Genomic DNA, 19,134 nt, shown 5'->3' with positions numbered 1-19,134 from the left:
GCTTAAAAAAAATGCTTTTTCAAAATATATGTATCCCTGACTTCAGAAAATCACAAAAGAACATATCACATTAATCACATTCACAAGGATTTATCACACATATACCCATAGAAACAACGCAGGACGTGAATAGAGATATAGTACCACGGAGTATTGCTGAGTGGGTGAGACTGGCAGGAGCGGGGATGGGTAAGGGGCTGTAGAGTACTGAACAGGCTGTGAAGAGGGCTGCAGAGGACGAATAGGCTAAGGAATAACAGGTTGGCAAACAATGTTAATGTCAGAATAAAATGTTAGAGAAGAATTACATAAAATGGAAAGTTACAGTTTTTTGGCAATAGCTTAAAACTACAAAGTCATCTTAAAAACAATATAGGAAACAATAAAAACAATAGTAAGTGAAGAAACTCTACATAGAAAATTTCTGAGAACATACATTTAAATTTAAAACATAATTAGAAAATAATTTTTTCATAAAAATATTTGATTCACTACAACAGGTAATTTAGATATTTCAAATGTTATTATCCTACAAGACCCTTGGGTTAGGTCAGTAAAAGCAAACCCCTTTATTCTTTCTTCCTGGTTGGATGAAGGGGCTGCTCTACTTGATGAAGGGGCTGCTCTATAAACATTAAGCAATAGAATTTTTCTTCTATTCTTATTATCAAACAGTATAACAAACATGATATCTATGTCGAGTATTCTATTTGACAAGGCATGATTACTCTTTTGGGACCAAAGTGCCTAAACTTTAGCAATTTTTCAAGGAAAATATACTGTAGGTACTATTACAAATAGCCTAAAGAAAACACACACACAAATAGATCTCTTCTATATAAGGAAGATACATACAGTTTTCTTCTAACAAAAATTTTTATTGAAAGAATATTAGAAGTTGAGAAACTATACTGGGCCTTTGAACAACTCAGGGCTTAGGGACGCTGACTCTCTGCAGGGTCAAAAATCTGGGTATAACATGGCTGGCCCTACATCTGCAGATTCCAGTCCATGGATCCAAATAATCACAGATCATGTATACTGTAGTATGTACGTGCTAGGAAAAACAAAAAAATGTGTATAAGCAGATCCTTGCAGTTCAAACTTGTACAAAGATCCACTGAAGTTCTTTGAAATTTTACTAACAAAATACTCCTGCATATCAGGAAAAAAAAAATCAAGTTTTACGTTTCCCAAGGGTACTCACAGGTATTATTAAAAAATGAAAGAAGTTTCAATCATATTTAAATTTTAGGGAATACACCTGGCTACTGACAGGCAAATTAGTTTCCCAATCTTACCCTTATGTAGTTTGTTACAAAGAACTAATATACATATTGGTTTAATAACTATCATAATCCAGCATACAGGTGACAATCTGTTTAAGTCACCTGCATACCGTCATTTAACATTTGAATCTCTCTCTGGACAATACTTTTGAAGAGTATACTTTAACAACTTCTCTCGTGGCTCAGACGTCTGACTACAATTGTAAAGAATCTGCCTACAATGCGGGAGACCCGAGTTCAATCCCTGGGTTGGGAAGATCTCCTGGAGAAGGAAATGGCAACCCACTCCAGTATTCTTGCCTGGAGAATCCCATGGACAGAGGAGGCTGGTAGGCTACAGTACATGGAATATACTTTAGAAATGCAAAATTAACCAAATAGGGTTACTCAAGGAATAAACTAGACAAGAAGAAATTCCTATGATTAAGACATATAATGCTGAGCTGCCCTTCCACCACAAAATCAAGTTTCTAAAACATGAATGGCTTAGAGTAGTTTAGAATTACACACATACACAAAACACAAAAAATCTACAGTTAAAGTACTAAAATAAGCAAAAGTTTAAAGATCTAAAGAGTAGCCACTGACTTCTCACTAACCTCTTGAAGGTTAGTGAGAAGAAATTAGCAAGCTTCCTAATGGATGACAGCATGTATCACACCAAATGAGGTGCAGTAGCTTTAAAACTACAAAGTACAAGCTCTTCAATGTGTTATTAAGTCAGACAACCATAAAGACACAACTTTCTTCCAGACAACTTAACCTACTATGTAAGTGTCAGATGAAACAAAAGCTTTAGTCTGCTGGGGAATAAGAGAAAGAGGAGTAATATGAACACCAAGGGTATGATTTTATGTCTGCCAGAGTGTCAAGTGGTAATGAGAAAAATGTGGGCTGGGAGACTGGCTGATTAAAGTGAAACTCTGACAACTCTTAGAAAAGAAAAAGCCTTAGAATGTCCTTTTTTTCTACTTCAGTTGCAACTGGCTGCAAAACAGCATTCACTTAAAGTGACTGGTTTCAAGAATGTGGCCCATCTGAAGGCTTTGGAAATCATGGCATTATTTTGTTTGGTTAGCTGAAATTTCATGGATGGATTATCTCAGTGCAAAAGATCGTTAGTGAGTATCATTTGTTCATCAATTCTCTATTCTTGTATTCAGTGAAAAATTACCAGAAGCACTTGAAGTAATGCCAGGAAGAACAGCCATGGAGTTTGATACATACCCCAAGATTTCAAATTATAGTCTAAGACATCGTTTCTAAAGTAAGCTGCCTGTATCTTTTAGGACTGTCTCTTGAAACTAAATCAGACAAAGCTATTTCTAAGAGATAATAATCTGAAATATATAACTGTAGATCAAACCTTAGGATTTTTTTCTGAAGCTGCCAGACTATTTCCACTGAATTAAATCAAATGAAAATCTGCCCTGTAAAACTCCTGATGAAATACATAGCACTGTAAGATGACCATGTGATGGCAGATTAAAGAGAAACACTTCAAGACCAAGTTGAATGAAACCAAGACAGAAAAGGACAGTGAGGGAGTTTTATTCTGTCTAATATCTACCTGAGTGCATGTAATCAAATGAGGTTGGGAAGTTAAAAAACCTACAAGTCCAACTTTAGGGAAACTGCCTTGCCTAATAAGGAGTCTTAATTGCCAGAGCAGTAATTATTTAGTTAAAAAATATGTGATAACTTCATCAAACTGCTCATACATTTTTCACTCCTGTAATACAAACAATTTAAGCTGTGAACAAAACTAATAAAACTTCTCCAGTTCAACTTTACCACTGTACTTCTGTCACAAAATATTCTCCATGTTCTCACTAGTGGAATACTTAAGATTGTCTTCCAGAGAAAAAGAGGTGCAAATAACTGTGCAAACTGTCTTTGACATGCTATACAACCTTTTAAAAGACAGAATGAAAGTATGAGTTTACACTGGAATAATCAAGTCCAGTAAGAATGAGTAACACATCTCTAGAAGAAAAGCCTGAATGTGAAAATATATGTGGAAACTCTAAACATTTATACAAATTCAAAGTATTATTAAAAGTGCTTTTGATAATTCTGACTCAAGTATCTTTGTCTTTATTTTTCATAGGGTAGGTGGGATGGAGAGTACCTTGAAGCAACAACTCAGTTTCTTATAAGTGATTGATTTGTTGAATTTTAAAACAACTCACTTTGTTCACTGGAATAATGTATAATTTTAGTTTTGATTCCTCTTGTCCATTTCCTGCTACTGTGAAACAGGGATAAAATACTCACCACACAGGATCATGAGATAAAAATTTCCCTTAGCAGAAAAGCCCTTGAAGTTAACCTCTCCCTAGGAGCAGTGAGTGGGACATCATTGGTGGAGAACATTAAAGTTCTAAGAGATACTTACTTGGGCCATGGCAGTTATAATTAGTGAAGTTAGCCCCAAATATGCAAAGGTAGATGAACTTAGCATTATGTAATTGTGGATATGTGCACCTGTGAGAAAATGTGATTAGCTGCTTGTTGTTGAGGTGGTGGGGGTGGCAGAGGTGGCTGTGGAGGTCCAGGCACTTGGGTTCTAACTGGTTGTTGCGTCATTGGAGGATTATACACAACTGGACTCCCATCTGGGTTTATGAAGGGCTGACCTGAAAATTTTAAGAACGAAGGAAAAAAATCACTTACAATGGAGACTGAATATAGGTCATTCTACAAACAACTTATAACATGTTCAATCCTTATTCACAATTCCAAAGGCCTCAAGTTTCTGAAAACCAAAGCTTTTTCTTCTTAGCCTGGAAAGCAAAGTTTGATTTTACATGAGGCTGTTTCTAGTCTTTGTATCTCCCACTTAAGAGTAAATATTCAAAAACTTTGCTGCAGTGTTTCACTGTGGTGCTGTCACTCCAGAATCCACTCAGATTATATTATAGTACACAGTATTTTCCAAAAAATTTAATTCTCAAACACCCCTTGCTCAAGGAATTGAGTTACAGGATTATGTAACATCTCAGTTTTGAAGGGAAAAAACAAAACAAAACTTGACTTTGGGATACTGGAAATCCATTAATTAGCCTGTTAGATGGGAAATATTTAACATATAGGTCACATTGCATATATTTAACTAGTAAGATTAAAACCTGATGAAAATTAAATGGCTGATAACTTCAAATTTCAAATTGTGGCTTTGATGGCAGTGTCCTAATTTCATAGATTCTAACTTGTTAAAATTAGAAAATAATCTAAAACTAAATAATTACCTAAAATAACTTCCTTTTGATTTCAGTGAGCTTTATTCATAGGCAAAAAATAAAATGAGAGGATACTTCAGTATTGATTTTGAGGCTTATTGGTTATCAATTACTGAAGGAATATTTTAAGTAACTCTCTACACATAGATTCTAAACAACTTTTTATTACACGAAGTAATATTTTTATTGTGGGAAAATAACCAACAAATATAGATCAAAAGGAAAATAAATTCCCCACAACCTTACAGTTAATTTGGATACCTTCTTCCAGACCTTTTTCTCAATGCACATACAGATTCAAAGATTAGTATTTTTCCATACTATACACTGAATGACTAAAAAAAAAAAAACTGTACTGTTAAAACAATTATGAAATAAAGAGATCATTGATTATTATACCCTTTTAGGATAGGAAAAATATAAAATAAGAGAAATTTGACTGAATAATAGTGTCTTAAATAGCCCCCCAAACATTCTCTCTTTTTTTTAAAAATAAGTTTGTGACATTTAATAAGATAATATTTGGGAGAGAAGAATATATTGTTCCATTGCGATCAAGTGGGAAAAGTTCTCCAAAGTCAAATTATTTTCATCAGTTAATATCCTGACAATTTATATGATGGATATAGAGAACTAAAGCGAAATCATGCTGGGAATTTGTGGATTGTTTATTAATTTTTAAAACAATGGTAGATTAGACTTGAATGAAAGTATGTTTCAGCATAATTTAAGGACTGCTTGAAAAAAGCTGGATGTGTTGTAATGCTTTTCTCAAAAAAAGGTCACTTTTGGACTAATTTAAAATTAAGTATACAATTCAATTTCAGGTTGATTAGTTTCTCACTTTATAATTTCCTACTCAATTTACATTTCCATGTTTCCAAAAACATATTAACTAATGTTTGGAATGAAAAACAATAGAAAATAGTAAAATATTAAATCATCTTGTATCCTGCTCCAGGAAAATAGGCAGTTTAGTTACATAACAGACCTAAAATATCAAAAGATAACCATTATAAACCAAAACTGAATTTCTTAGGAGTCAGTTTCCTATGCTAATTTAATTTGTTTCTTAGAAACAAAAGATACAAATGAGATCTGAAGGTAACATATTCCAAGCCAAGGTTTTTTCTACAACAAACAAAAGGAAAGTTTCAGGAACACTCCGAGACCCTGACCCTCTATCTGGATCTACCTTGACCAACAACTACCATGCTAGTCTGACCACATCAGCTAAATCTGTGAATATTTAAGGAAGGTTAACAAATGGTTTAAGGTTGTTTTTATTATCTAACTATATGATTGGGCTATGTTGTTTTGATTATAAACCAAGACTTCTCTTGACTTAAGAAAAAAAATTAACATATATAATGGCTGCAGTTTCTTAATCTCTCTGAGGTTCAGTTTCTTTATCTGTAAAAGTAGATTTCACCTAACAGGATTATTATATGTAATGTATTTAAAGCACAACACAGTATATGGCATAAAGCACAACACAGTATATGGCACAGAGTAAACACTCAATAAACACAAAGTACTACCTCCTAACTGCAAACAATGTGTTGTCAATATTAATTAACAATGACTACTTTTTCATTAATAGTAAGATGTAGCTTATAATAGCTTTTCCTCAGTAGAAAGCAATTACCATATTCATAAGGACAATTACTTATAGGTCTTTTCACTACATTATAAAAGAAGTAAGAGCTGTTAATGTTCTCCTTTTTCATGAAATGTATACTATTTTCCCCAGGATAAAATTCTTTTGAATAAAGCTCTTTCAAAGGTGGTGGTTGCACTTCTAGGAAATGAACTGTTTCATGATTTGACCTAAAAGACAACATCACCAATGTCACAAGGAGAAAAATATTTTCTGATATAAATATGTCTTTTAACATTCTCTAGCATAAACTGTTTTTAATAAAGTTCTAGGGAAAATGCTAATCACTCATGAAAAATAAAAAGCTGACAACATATATACAGATAATACATTTAATATACATTCTTTAATTTTCAGATAACTCCTGACATCTCAACTGAAATAAACCTTTTTCTGGATACCAACCTGTTTGAGGGTTGATCAGAATACTGCCAGGTGGTATGCCTGCTGCTTCCAAGGGAAGCAAAAAGAAGCTTGTGCTAGGAGATGCAACTTGCCCATTTAGGCCACCATCAAAGGAAAGAGAACTATGAGTGCTGACAGCTGGATAGACGACAGGTGCACCGTGAGAAGACTGGCTAAGAGCTGTACCTGGGAGAGGCTGCTGGATGTGTGAGAGCGAGCCCGTGGATGACCCTACACTACCAGAAGACTCAGAACCTAGGGAGGAGTAATAAAAAAGGGAGTTTTTAAAACCTTATATAAAGATGCAGGCTTTAAATACATAACAATAAAATTCACACTGCATAACATGCAGTTAACACATAAAAGCATGAATTATTTTTGATTTACTGTACAACTTTGCCTCCCCTCCCCACCAAAAATAAGTTTAATACACCAAGACTTATCACATTAAGTTGTCAGGTAAGTCAAAGCCAAAGCATGCAACTTAAGCAAGTCTATAATAATATCAGGCACAGACAGCCACAAAAAACACATTACCGACATTTCCAAAAGGACAAAGTTATATACATTTTTACCTTTAGATTAACACCTAGGAATATATAGATTATAATATTCCCCCAGGACAAACAACTTAGCACAGCCAAATGCCCAAACCTCTTATATCAGAAACCCCTCATCTATAAGAACACAGAAAGATTTAAGAGTAGTGTAGGAAATAACAAAAACAGTAAATTCTCTACCAAATACCAAGAGAAACAACTGCCAAGTTTCACTGCATACTTTCATTTTCAGCTCATAATCATAGCATCTTCCTACAATGTACAGTCAACTTTTAATTTTTATCACAGCAAGGGACAAAGATAGAATAAAAATATTCCAAGTAATTATATTGCTGCTGCTGCTGCTAAGTCGCTTCAGTCGTGTCCAACTCTGCGCGACCCCACAGACAGAAGCCCACCAGGCTCCCCTGTAACACTAGCTTAAATTTTTTTACTATACTTAATAAACTAATTTGATGTATAATGGCTAAAGGGAGACAATGAAACAATGAAGAAACGGAAAGATTTTGATGAATTAGGTTAATTAGGTTTTAAAAAACAGAATTAAGTCTATGAGAATTAATTTTTCATGAAAGAAGTAAACAAATATGATACACTATATAGATTTCTCTGAAGGATAACTTCTATTTTACATTGTGCCAAAATAACTGTTTCCAATAACTATATGAAAAATAAATATACTTATTTTCATCTCTGAAGATAATATAGATTATAAATAGTACATGTTCTTAAAATGTTTTGATTTGGCTGTATGTCTAAATGACTTTCTCAGGACACATGAGTAGTTTTATTATGACGACTTGATGACTAAGTGACCATTTATCAAATAAATGCATATTTGGTACATATGCATATTTCTTACATTAATAAAACTTACCTTTCTTTGGTGATATATCATATACACTAAGACATTTTAAACATCCACATTATATGTTAAAAAGATGACAAGTGCAATTCAAAAACCTTAAGAATTTAAAGCACTCAGTTACATAGTCAGAGATTAAAAAATACTGTCACCTTCAAATTTACACCTCTCCCTTCAACTGTTATCTGTAAAACTGTATGTCTAGGCTGTACCCAAAAGGATAAGGAGAGTGCCATTTCTGATTTTCCTGATTATTTTGGGATAAAAATAAAGATCCATGAGGATCCTAAAAGAGACATAAACTTCTTTAGTATTGAAGCCAGTTAGTGAAAGTGAAAAGAGTAAATGCTATGAGCCTAAAAGTTATATAATCTAAAATAAAGAAGCTTTAGAATGAAAATGTTACTGAAATTTCTACTCATCTATAATAATTATACTGTATTACATTTCTTTAGTTTGACAATTTCTCAAAAAGTCTCAGCAATTTTATACATTTTTTGAACAGCAAGTGAACTTTATCATGAAATGCAAACAATAATATGATAGTAGTTGTTGAATTTCAGCTAATAATGGTATTAGCTAAAAATGCAATCAATGTTAACTACTCCTACGTGAGAAACCACAGCTTCTAACTATAACTAAGCACTGAAGGATTTCCAATCACCTAAGGCACTTAAACAAGAGATGACATTTCATTAACCAACCTGATTTAAGTTTACATCACAGTGGAGGATTCTTATTTTAACTGATGTCTGTGAATCTGTCTCACAGAGAATAAATCCTAATGTCAATACACATATTACCTTATAAGTACTTTGGAGGTGCTCAATGTACTGCTGATAAGAATCTTTTATTTAAGGATAATTACAGAAGCCATATGATAAATGCCAAGCCAACATTATGGAAACTAATGTTTGACTGCACAGTTCTAAACAGATATTTGTACCTGTTTTTGAAAGCCTGCCTATGCTTTTGCTGCTTCCAGAACTATCACCTCTTGTCAGAACTGAAATTCCACTGAAGCTGCTGGCTTTGGTTACAGCAGGCTTGAAGTTTCGGAGAGAGCTGTCTGAATCTGTGCTACTCCAGGGCCGTGGTTCAGAGTACTTCAAATCATTCTCAGTGCTGCTTTGATGGCTATTTGTTGATCTTCCTGAAGCATCTTTATTAACTCTGTAATTTAGAAATAAAACTTTGAAAAGCCAATAGAGACAAAAAGGAAAATTATGAAGGAAAAAAAAAGCTCTCAATTTTCAATACTGTACTGCATGAAAACATGCTTCCAATACCTAAATATCTGGCGCCTCTGCTGAGTGCTATTAGCATCCTCGTCTTGGATTCTGTTGGCATTTTAATAAAACATTTTTACTTTTATTAGCGTCAGTCAGACACTTACCAAAACAAATGTTAAATTCCTCACCTTTTGTCAATAATATAATTCTCTTGGGAACACAGGGACTAGAAAGAAAGAACAGATATAAAAAGTTGAGCATTTGTCAAATAATGCCATCTGTAAACCAATGATGACAACAAAAATCATGTGTATTAATTAAAATAACAATAGTTACTCCCGGTCCTCAAATCAAACATGGTGGTAAGGTACACAAATAAATGATAATGAAAAATCTTTTTGGCTTGGAGATACTATGCTTACTTTTAACAGACACATGTTTTTGAAACAATGCATTTCTGTTGTACAAAGTAACTTAAAATTCAAATATTGTTTCCAACAAGTAAACCCATTTTCACTGTTAAATATTCAAGATAAATACACGTCTGTAGATTCCATCTTATTCACTCAACAAATACCTTGATCAGTTCTGCTTTGGCAGCAGCTGTAGCAGTGAACAAGCAGCTATGCCTCAATGTAGCTTACACCCAAAAGCCTCCCAGTGCTAACAACCTGACTCAGATAGCCATCATTTTTGCATCTTGTATTAATTACAAGTCTTCTAGTTTACCAGCTATCAGTTTTGCTCCTTTCATCCAATTTAAACAGCAAAAGCCATAGAAACCTCTCTGATCATGTCTTTCCACTCCTTAATAGCTCACTGATCTTCTAGTATTTAGTATTAATTGCTCAGTTGTCTATGACTCTTTGCAATCCCATGGACTGTAGCCTGCCAGGCTCCTCTGTCCATGGAATTCTCCAGGCAAGAATTCCAGAGTGGGTTGCCATTTCCTTCTCCATGGAATCTTCCCAACCCAGGGACTGAACCCAGGCCTTTTGCATTGCAGGCAGATTCTTTACCTTCTGAGCCACCAGGGAAGCCGAATCTTCTAGCACAGGGGTCAACAAACTACAGTCAGCTATCTGTTTTTCTAAATAAAGATTCACTGGAGCACAGCCATGTCCATTCATTCACATATTGTCTATGGTTGCTTTTGTATTAATAATGGGAGTTTTGAGTTGTTGCAATGAAGGCTATATAGTAGGAAAGCCTAAAATACTCATTATTTGCGCCGTAAGAAAAAGTCTGCTGAACCCTGCTCTAGCTAAAAACTCAACTCCCTGCACTAGATTTCAGGATCAAGCTGAAATAAGATTCCTACTAATTCTCCAATTGAAACGTCCCTCATTTCCTGCCCCCTAGGCCATAATCCAGGTGGATTATGAATTCTTCAGTTTCTCATGAGTCTAGCTCTCCTTTATCTCTGGCCCCTGCAGATGCTGACCCTGGACATGGAACACTTCAATCCTTCAGGTCTCCTCTTAGAAGCTAACTCTTCCTCTCACTCCAGAGTTCTGGTTTTTGGTGCATCTCTACTGTGTTCCCTATTTCACCTTCATGTTTCTATACCAATTACACACTGTATTGTCATTATCTCAATACTCATCATGGGTAGAGACCTCATTCATCTTACAATTACAGAGGAAAACAGATCTAGGTTAGGCCCTGAGAAGACCTAGGGTGAATCTTGTCATTTTCTAGCTAGATGATCTTTGTCTATTTTACTTAGACTTCTGGAGCCTCAGTTTCCTCATCTGTGAATATAAACAGTGATACTGCATATAGGGCTGTTTGGGAGATAATTTATTGTAAATGTGCATGGATACATTTATCTAGTGCCCAGCAAAGTACCTACTACAGGTGATCAATAAGATTTGTTGAATATTATAAACTTTTAACTGACAGTCTAGACTTTAGTGTCATTTCCTTTTTTTTAATACAGAGAAAATTCCTATCTCTGAAAGTATTAACACAAATTACATATATTCTTATATCCTTGACTAGTCCCTAGTACTGCATAGAGCAGATACTGGTAAAACCAAACTGATTCTCTTCTTGAATCTATGTGTAAAATAAGCAGCCACTTAAAAGATCCATATAATCACATAAAAGTGGAAAGTAAATATTAATTTAAAAAATCAATTAGCTTTACTTTAAAAGAAACAAGTTATTTATCAAGAAAAGCCCACTAGCAAGTAGGATTTAGGGCACATGATTTTGTAGATAGTGACCAATATTACAAAAATCTCCATTCTGTGAGAGGAAAAAAATACTATATAAATATATAAACTATATACTCAGTCCAAAGTACTACTTCTTAGTTGATCTGCTTCCAACTTTTGAAAAGTACACATAACTGCAGCAATATAGTATTTTACAAACTATTAAATCATTAACATGAATAGGAAAGACTATAGTATTTCTAAAAAGATGACTTTATATGTAACAAATGTAGCTGAAAGTAAATATGATCAATAGATTAAGGGAGGAGTGAATAGGCAATTAGCATATATTTAAACATGAAGACCTAAATATAAGTCAGTACATACATCTTGGGAAAATATCCGGTCTCTAGCTCTCTGGTACTCTTCTTCTCTTTCTTCTATAGATTTGCTTCGTCTGTCATCTTTCAAACGTATTCTCATCTAAAGAAAAGAGAACAATTAATCTTGGGGAAATGATCTGCCAGGATAAGTCCAGCATTTATAAAAATGCTCCAAATGTGCTAGGTTACCTGGTTATCATCCTTGTCAAAGCTAGAGTTATCTCTCTTGAGGATATATCGTTTCTGAAAGTCTTCACCTTTATCATCCTTAATGTGTTCAGTAAATTTCTGATCGGGTCTAAAAAATAAACCAAAAACCAAGGGAACAAAACATAAAACAGTTAAATATTACATTTTATGAAAAGTGGTAAAAATAATATGTTCTCACTCACTGGTGCTTTTATAGATACTTATGTTATCTCAGTTATTCCTCAAAAATAATTTTATAAGAAAACATTAACTATCCCACGTCATGACTGAAAGGATATACGAAATACACTGTGGGCTCTGGAATCTGACTGCTTAGGTTCAAATACTCAGCTTTAACATTTAGTTGCTTTAGTTACTTATTAACCTTTCTTTTCCCTACTTTCCTCATTACAGTCTACCTACTTCATAAGGTTGTTCTGAAGATGAATTAATAGATGACCAGGACTTAAAACAGTAAACAGTAGACGTTTGTTATTATTATAAATACTACTGACAAAACTGAGGATCAAATGACTAAAGCAACTGTCCAAGATCAGGGGGCAAGGAAATGACTGAGCCATAGTTGGAGCCCTGGTATGTAAGCCTGTCTCTTCTCTTTGCATTGCCTCCTCTAACTCAAAGAAACAATTCTGGAACAAAGGAAAAAGTATAGCACAGTATCTTATGTTACACTCTTACAGTACCTGCTCTGATGTTACATAACCAAATATGTTGTGGTTGAATTTAATAAAACTTAAGAGACTACTTCAAAATGCTACCAAGTTACCAAGTATTCTTAATTATAGCGGGATACATCTTTGTTTTGTATTAACTGAAACAGGTTAAAAAGAGGTTTTTTGAAGGTTCATGTTATGACTTAAAGTAATGATTATGAACTCTTAACAACGTATTTCATGGCTGATTGGTTTTTCCTCTATGGAAATGCTGCAAGTTCTACCGGGATCCAGAAAACAGATGGAATGCTGTTGCTCTTGGAAAATTATAATCATATAAGATTTCATTTTCTGATATATATTCTCAGCTACAATAAATTAATTCATTCAACACTCCTGAGACTTAATATCATTCTATTATAAAACTGAAATATGTGATCTATAAAAAATATATTTATAGGCAATAAAGAAAGGCTAACTGAACTAAGCAATTTTTTATATATACTTAAAATATATATTATGTAGTCACATAATTTATTATGGGTACCTTAAATAAATTTCTAAACCAGATAAACCTGAGTAAGGATATCTTCAGCAAACTTTGTAAGATATTTCATTATACATAGTAATTAAGTAACACTTCTGAATATTTGTTTTAACTTAATGAATTTTTAAGAGTTCTGTATCTACAGCCTGTCAAATGATGCAAAGATTTTAAATGAGAATTATCTAAGTAAGCTGAAGAAATCTTTATTTTAAAATATATTTAGATATGTGAAACAAACATATCTCCACATAGAGCTATACACAGAACTAAAGAGAAAAATAAAGAGTAAAAAAAAAGAAAAATTCCATGGCCAAACTGATGAGAAAAAGACTGCTTTCTTAAGGAATTTGAAAGATTATCTATTTAATCCTGACAATGGCACTATACTGTTATTTGTCACATGATTGCCCCACTGGTTTATATCAACTATTTTTGCAGCTGTTCAAAATCACGTTTTCTTTTTCAAGCGGTTTGTACTTGGGTGAGAGATGTTATTCCAATATGACTGTAAGATTTAACCAAGAGCCTGGCAACTTTTCTAAGAGCAGCTGGATTCCCACACCAAATAGCATTAGCAGGCATTTCAGCTAACCTTAAGACTGTCTTACCTCTGTCTTTTATAGATGCCTGAATTTACTGCCCTGCAATCGCCAACTTCCCGCTCCAATGAGACACCCCAGTGGACACCGGGTTGTTGACATCCACAACACCACTGGTTCAAGGCTGGAGCGGGTAATCTGCCTATGAGGAAAAGGCAAGTTTGTTTTTATTCAATGTGGAGCAGTTCTCTAAGGTTTTCTGATTTACATCCTTCTTCATATTCCAGAAGAAAAAAATAAAAATACAGTGTAACTTCAATGATCTGAAATGTCTAGTTATAATTATGCTATTGATCCATTCTTCTTTAGGTATCAATACATTATAAACATCTGTGTTTAACTAAACTCTTGACTACCTGGATAAAGAGAACCCTGATATCATGTGTAGCATTCAAATAACTGAGGTTACACTGCATTGAAAACCTTAGAGAGTCACCAGTCGAAATGTTAGTCAAAATGCCTGCTAATGAACATGTGCTTGGGTATCCAGCAGCTCTGAGTAATGTTGAAAGGTATTGGTTAAATGAAGTAGATTTCTATTCACCTTCAGTCCAGCTCATAGCTTACAGTTACTGTCCCACCTTAGTCATGATATAACTAACTAGGAAAAAGCTAAAAGATATTTAAAAAAGACTAAAAGATAGGCAGTAGACAATTAAATCAGATTCACATTTGCAGGTAAAACTTAATCCCTGAAGAAACACAGGATCCTTTTCAAAGACAGCTGTCTTCATTAATTTAATTTTAGTTGTAGTAACAATCATTTAAAAAATACAAGCTTCCACCAATAAATATACCTTTTGGACAAAATACTATTTGAAATGGAAGAAAACCAACTTAGTTCAAGCAAACAAATATGATAGCTACAAGGGTAAAGACCATTATAACAAAAGAGAAATAAATGAATTAAATATAATTGTACAAACCAAATGGTTCATAATAGACAGAACCTTGAGAAGTCTAGCTTCAAGGAAGGAAGAAAAATTATGAACTGAAAAGCATTATTTATGGCATCTGAAGCTGACTGCTGCTCACAGATCCACTGCTGTCACATATGAAATTAATATGGAAAATTCTTTTGATAGATCACCATGAAGAATTTTAGCTGAACTCAACAGGTTGCTTTAGGATTAGTTTTACTAATAGACAAAAGAGGTATTGTGAACATATAACTTTAGGTGCCTCTGCATTGTGCCTTTTGCTCCCAAATATCAGCACTGATTATCTATTTTACCATACTACAAAGCTAACACTTTTTAAAGCAAATGATTCCTCTTTACTTCTTAAAATTTTTTGCTCACTAAGTCATACATAGCCCAGAAGGGTACACAATGGATAATATTGGATTAACCAACCAATAGTCCCACTGTCCTGAGATCTGTGGAAGAAAAGAACCAAAAATAGAGGTGGAAAAGACAGTGAAATGATAGAAAATTAGTGAAAATATAAGGGTTTTAAAGTTTGCTTTTTCCTTTTAAATTTGCCTGAAGTTGGCTGTAGCTATTTAAATTGTACTAATTTAAAATCCATAAGAAAACAGTTATTAAACATCACTGACTTCATGACTTTTGAGGGTTTTCCTACTTTCTTTTTAAAAAAGCAATCCTCATTCACCTGTCTCATTTCAGTCACCTGTCTTATTTCAGTCCAGACTGGTGCATTTTACATCTCGTGAGCAGAGTGTATTTTTTAGACCTGTCACATAAGGCGATACATCACAAAGCTGAAGCAGGCTGCTAAAATATGTGGAAAACCTGAGATAAAAGATGTTACAGAAAGATAAAGAATTATCACACACACATATAACAACCTTTCTTGATACTTACATTCTTGTATTGCTAGTTTTGTTTACTATGACAGCCTTCCCACTCTGATCAACATTGTGGTCTAATCCAAAGTAAGCGGCGACTCTGTGCAAGAGCATCCTATGGTAAGATGTCATTGGGGGAAATTTTTTACGGGGAGACCTAGAATTAGAAGAAAGACTAATTTAGCAGATATTGAATAACTGTGATGACAATTTATTTTCTTGTTAAAGGTCAGGACTTACTCATTATTACCAATGAAATCTAAAATTTCTTGTTCCAATTTCAACAGCATCATTCTGTCCCTGAAACAAAATATGAAAAATCATAAAACTTAACACTGAAATAATCATAAATGTTTAATTTACAGGGCTATATATATTTTTATAAAACCTGTACACTGAAGAACGTTACACACTTGATATATGCTTTCTAAAAAAGTAATATTTTAAAAGAATAAAGATGACTTTTTAAAAAAATTTATGGAAAATTTCACACATACACAAATGTAGAGAGAATACCATCCAATTTCAAAATTATCATTATATTATCTTGATCTGTTAAGTACTATTGTATTATATTAGATTCTGTTTCACAAATACATGGATTATAACAGAATATTAGTCTTTATCCCTTACTCAGTAAAGTAAGAAGCAGCAAGAAAACAGACATCTTTAGGTAGGCTCATGACTTTGTTACCATGCTCAACTCCATAGAAACAGTACTCTAAAGAACATGCAATGCCAGTAACAACAGGAATACTCCAGTGGGAATCCAATGCTAGTATATAAATGGAACTACAGCAGAGAAGTATGAACTATATTACTAATCCTAACTCAGAGGAAGAAGACTTCAAATTATTCTAAAAATCACTATAATACATTTTTAAGATTTGGGGAATTTTTTTGATAAAATACCAAAGTGAACCAAATATCTCCAATATTAAAATAAATAAGGACACTAGGGAGCACCTGCACGTGCTCCTTCAGACCACTAGGGTCCTATTTAGTGCACTTACAAAACAAGTTGCTGGTACCACTCCCCGAAGGACCTCCTTGCTCACACACCAAGAACACAGCTCAAGAGAGTATTCCTGTGGTCACTAAATTTCATGTGCGTGTGGGAAAAACAAAACAAAAACAAACCTCAAGAACCTCAGAGCTAGAAGCAGTTTTACAGAAGCAGCTTTCTGTTTCTGAAATTTTATAAATCAAGAAAACTAGGCCAAGAGGTTAATGTTTCCTTCTCAAATAAACACTACATAGTGGATCCCTCTCAGATTCTAAGGGGAAAGTATGTCCTCTATTTCCCCTGCTTAAGTCGCCTGAAAGTCTATACATCAGCCCTGAGTTTGATCTATGTTGCAAAAGTAGTCTTATAAAGCTGACTAATATTAACCATACATGTTTTTATATCAATTGAAAAAAATCAAGAGAATAACATGCGTAAGTGGTGATTTTAAACCCGAAGTGGAACAGGATTACATTTTAATACAAATTTCAGCAACATTCAATTTTTTTCCTTCAGTATACTTCACCTCAGCAAGTGGCACCACCTTTCACTCAGCATACTGTACTAGAAGTACCTTTTTTTGCCTATTACTATGCTTTTCCAAATCCTCCCATGCAGTTAATTACAACTGCAAATTTTATCTATATTTGATCTATTTTTCTTCTTTCTACTGCCAATACCCTGGATCCAAGTATTCAGGATTGTGACTTGACCTCTATGATAGTAGTATATTATCTCCCTGTATCTTCCCTTGTTCCCTCCAAATCTGTTTTACCTGGAACATCCATAACAATCTTTTAAAAACACAAATGTGAAGACATGTCATGGTGTGTGATAAATATTTATCACAGGTTTCCCATTGCTCTTAGGTTAGAAATGAACATCTTTCGTAACATGGCCCATGGGGCTTCCTTGGTGGCTTGGTGGTAGAGAATCTGCCTGCCAATGCAGGAGATACGAGTTCAATCCCTGGGTCAGGAAGATCCCCTGGAGGAAGGCATGGCAACCCACTCCAGTATTCTTGGCTGAGAAATTCCATGGAGGAGCCTGGTGGGCTATAGTCCATGGGGTTGCAAAGAGTCAGACACAACTGAGCACCCACACACACTCAAACCATGAATTAGTAGTATGTCAGCTCAGTGTCCTATGTTTTAAACATCTCATCTCCTGCCCCTTTCTCCCCAAACCTTCATCATTTTGGCTTATCGCTATAGTTCCCAAGCTCCTTCCTTTCACAGGTTCCTCGAACATGCTGTTTCCTTTGCCCAGTACCTTTTTTTTAAAAACATTTATTTATTTGGCTGCACCAGGTCTTAGTTGCAGCATGTGGGATCTAGTTCCCTGACCAGGGAGGGAACCCAAGCTGCCTGCATTGGGAGCACAGTCTCAGTTACTGGACCATCAGGGAAGTCCCTAGCACAGCTTCTTACATTCTTTTTTAGAACCTGTTTCTTTCATACCTTTTAAGAGTATTTATCACAATTACTTTTATATAGTTGTTTGTGCTATAGTGAGGAGCTCAACAAATCTGAGTGGAATAAATTAATCAGATTATTTTACCAATGTCTTTTAATGTTTTTCCTTAACATTTTAGGTGAGGATGGGAAATTTTTATTTACTTCATAAGGTTTTCGCTGAAAAAGACTTACTTAATGTTAAGACTCTTTTCTTCTAATGTTTTTGGGGGTCAATTTGTCTTGACATGGTAAAATTTTCTAATGTATTTTATACACTTATTGTAGGGGGAAAAAAGGAATCGGAGGCAGGCAACTTAATAAGCATTCATGAAACCGTGCATTTAATTTGGTTCCTCTGTTTGAGCTAAACAGCAAGCCTACAATATGTGAAATATTCTAAAGAAAATTCTGTTGTCTCCATGAAAGAAAACAAAAACCTAACAATTTTATTAGTAATTGACACAAATTCAGGCTTTTCCCCCTTTTATATGTAGATTTATGGGTTGCAGAGGATTTTCTATTATTACCTGGACTACATACTATTAAATTAAGTTCCCCTACTTAGTTTACTAAATTTTTAGTTAGCAAAAAGTAAAACTTGTTAGAAAAATAGCCTTCCTAAGTTCTCAAGATTTACACTTCCTGCCTTGTATCTGCTACAGCTTAGTCCAAGTTTCCAAATTTTCAAATCTGTCATCAAGGTTAGGTATCTTGATAATGGCCATAAGTCAAAAATTAATAATCCTTTACAGAATCATTACATACAGTACTCAAACTAACAGATCCATAAATTAATTTTCATACGGCATAGGTTTATTAGCACATGAACTTATAGGCACACATAGAACTTGTCATTGTATAATCTTTAAAAGAAACCAATACATGCTATCTGTTATTAAAGAAATATATAAGAAAAACAAAGATCTCAATCAAATTGACCAATAAACTACCTGAAGTTAAAATGAAGGGACAATAATCTTTTAGTTATTAGTGTTCTAATCATTATACCAGAACTGACTTTTGAGAAAGTATGTGCTGGTACACAAGTGGCAAA

At 34.1% G+C, this 19,134-nt stretch overlaps 1 protein-coding gene across 10 annotated transcripts in view; it reads right to left on the bottom strand.

Moving 5' to 3' along the window:
- Positions 1–19,134, bottom strand: part of R3HDM1 (R3H domain containing 1) — a 161,903-nt gene that overhangs the window by 49,146 nt on the left and 93,623 nt on the right. For 6 of the 10 annotated variants that reach the window (XM_010853662.1, XM_010853663.1, XM_010853665.1 and 3 more), the window contains 9 exons: positions 15,858–15,917; positions 15,634–15,774; positions 11,988–12,096; positions 11,803–11,898; positions 9,442–9,479; positions 9,311–9,361; positions 8,968–9,194; positions 6,597–6,851; positions 3,777–3,928 (listed from right to left, as the gene is read on the bottom strand). In XM_010853662.1, the coding sequence (XP_010851964.1) occupies positions 3,777–3,928; positions 6,597–6,851; positions 8,968–9,194; positions 9,311–9,361; positions 9,442–9,479; positions 11,803–11,898; positions 11,988–12,096; positions 15,634–15,774; positions 15,858–15,917 (1,129 nt within the window). Of the gene's footprint in view, positions 1–144; positions 247–3,776; positions 3,929–6,596; positions 6,852–8,967; positions 9,195–9,310; positions 9,362–9,441; positions 9,480–11,802; positions 11,899–11,987; positions 12,097–15,633; positions 15,775–15,857; positions 15,918–19,134 lie in introns of all 10 variants that reach the window. The other 4 variants (XM_010853657.1, XM_010853658.1, XM_010853664.1 and 1 more) reach the window with 1 other exon arrangement.

This window comes from Bison bison, unplaced genomic scaffold, assembly GCF_000754665.1.
Source record: "Bison bison bison isolate TAMUID 2011002044 unplaced genomic scaffold, Bison_UMD1.0 scf7180017864330, whole genome shotgun sequence".
NCBI lineage: Eukaryota > Metazoa > Chordata > Mammalia > Artiodactyla > Bovidae > Bison > Bison bison.
The sequence above is the reverse complement of the archived record's forward strand: the minus strand, read 5'-3'. Positions and strand labels throughout refer to the sequence as shown.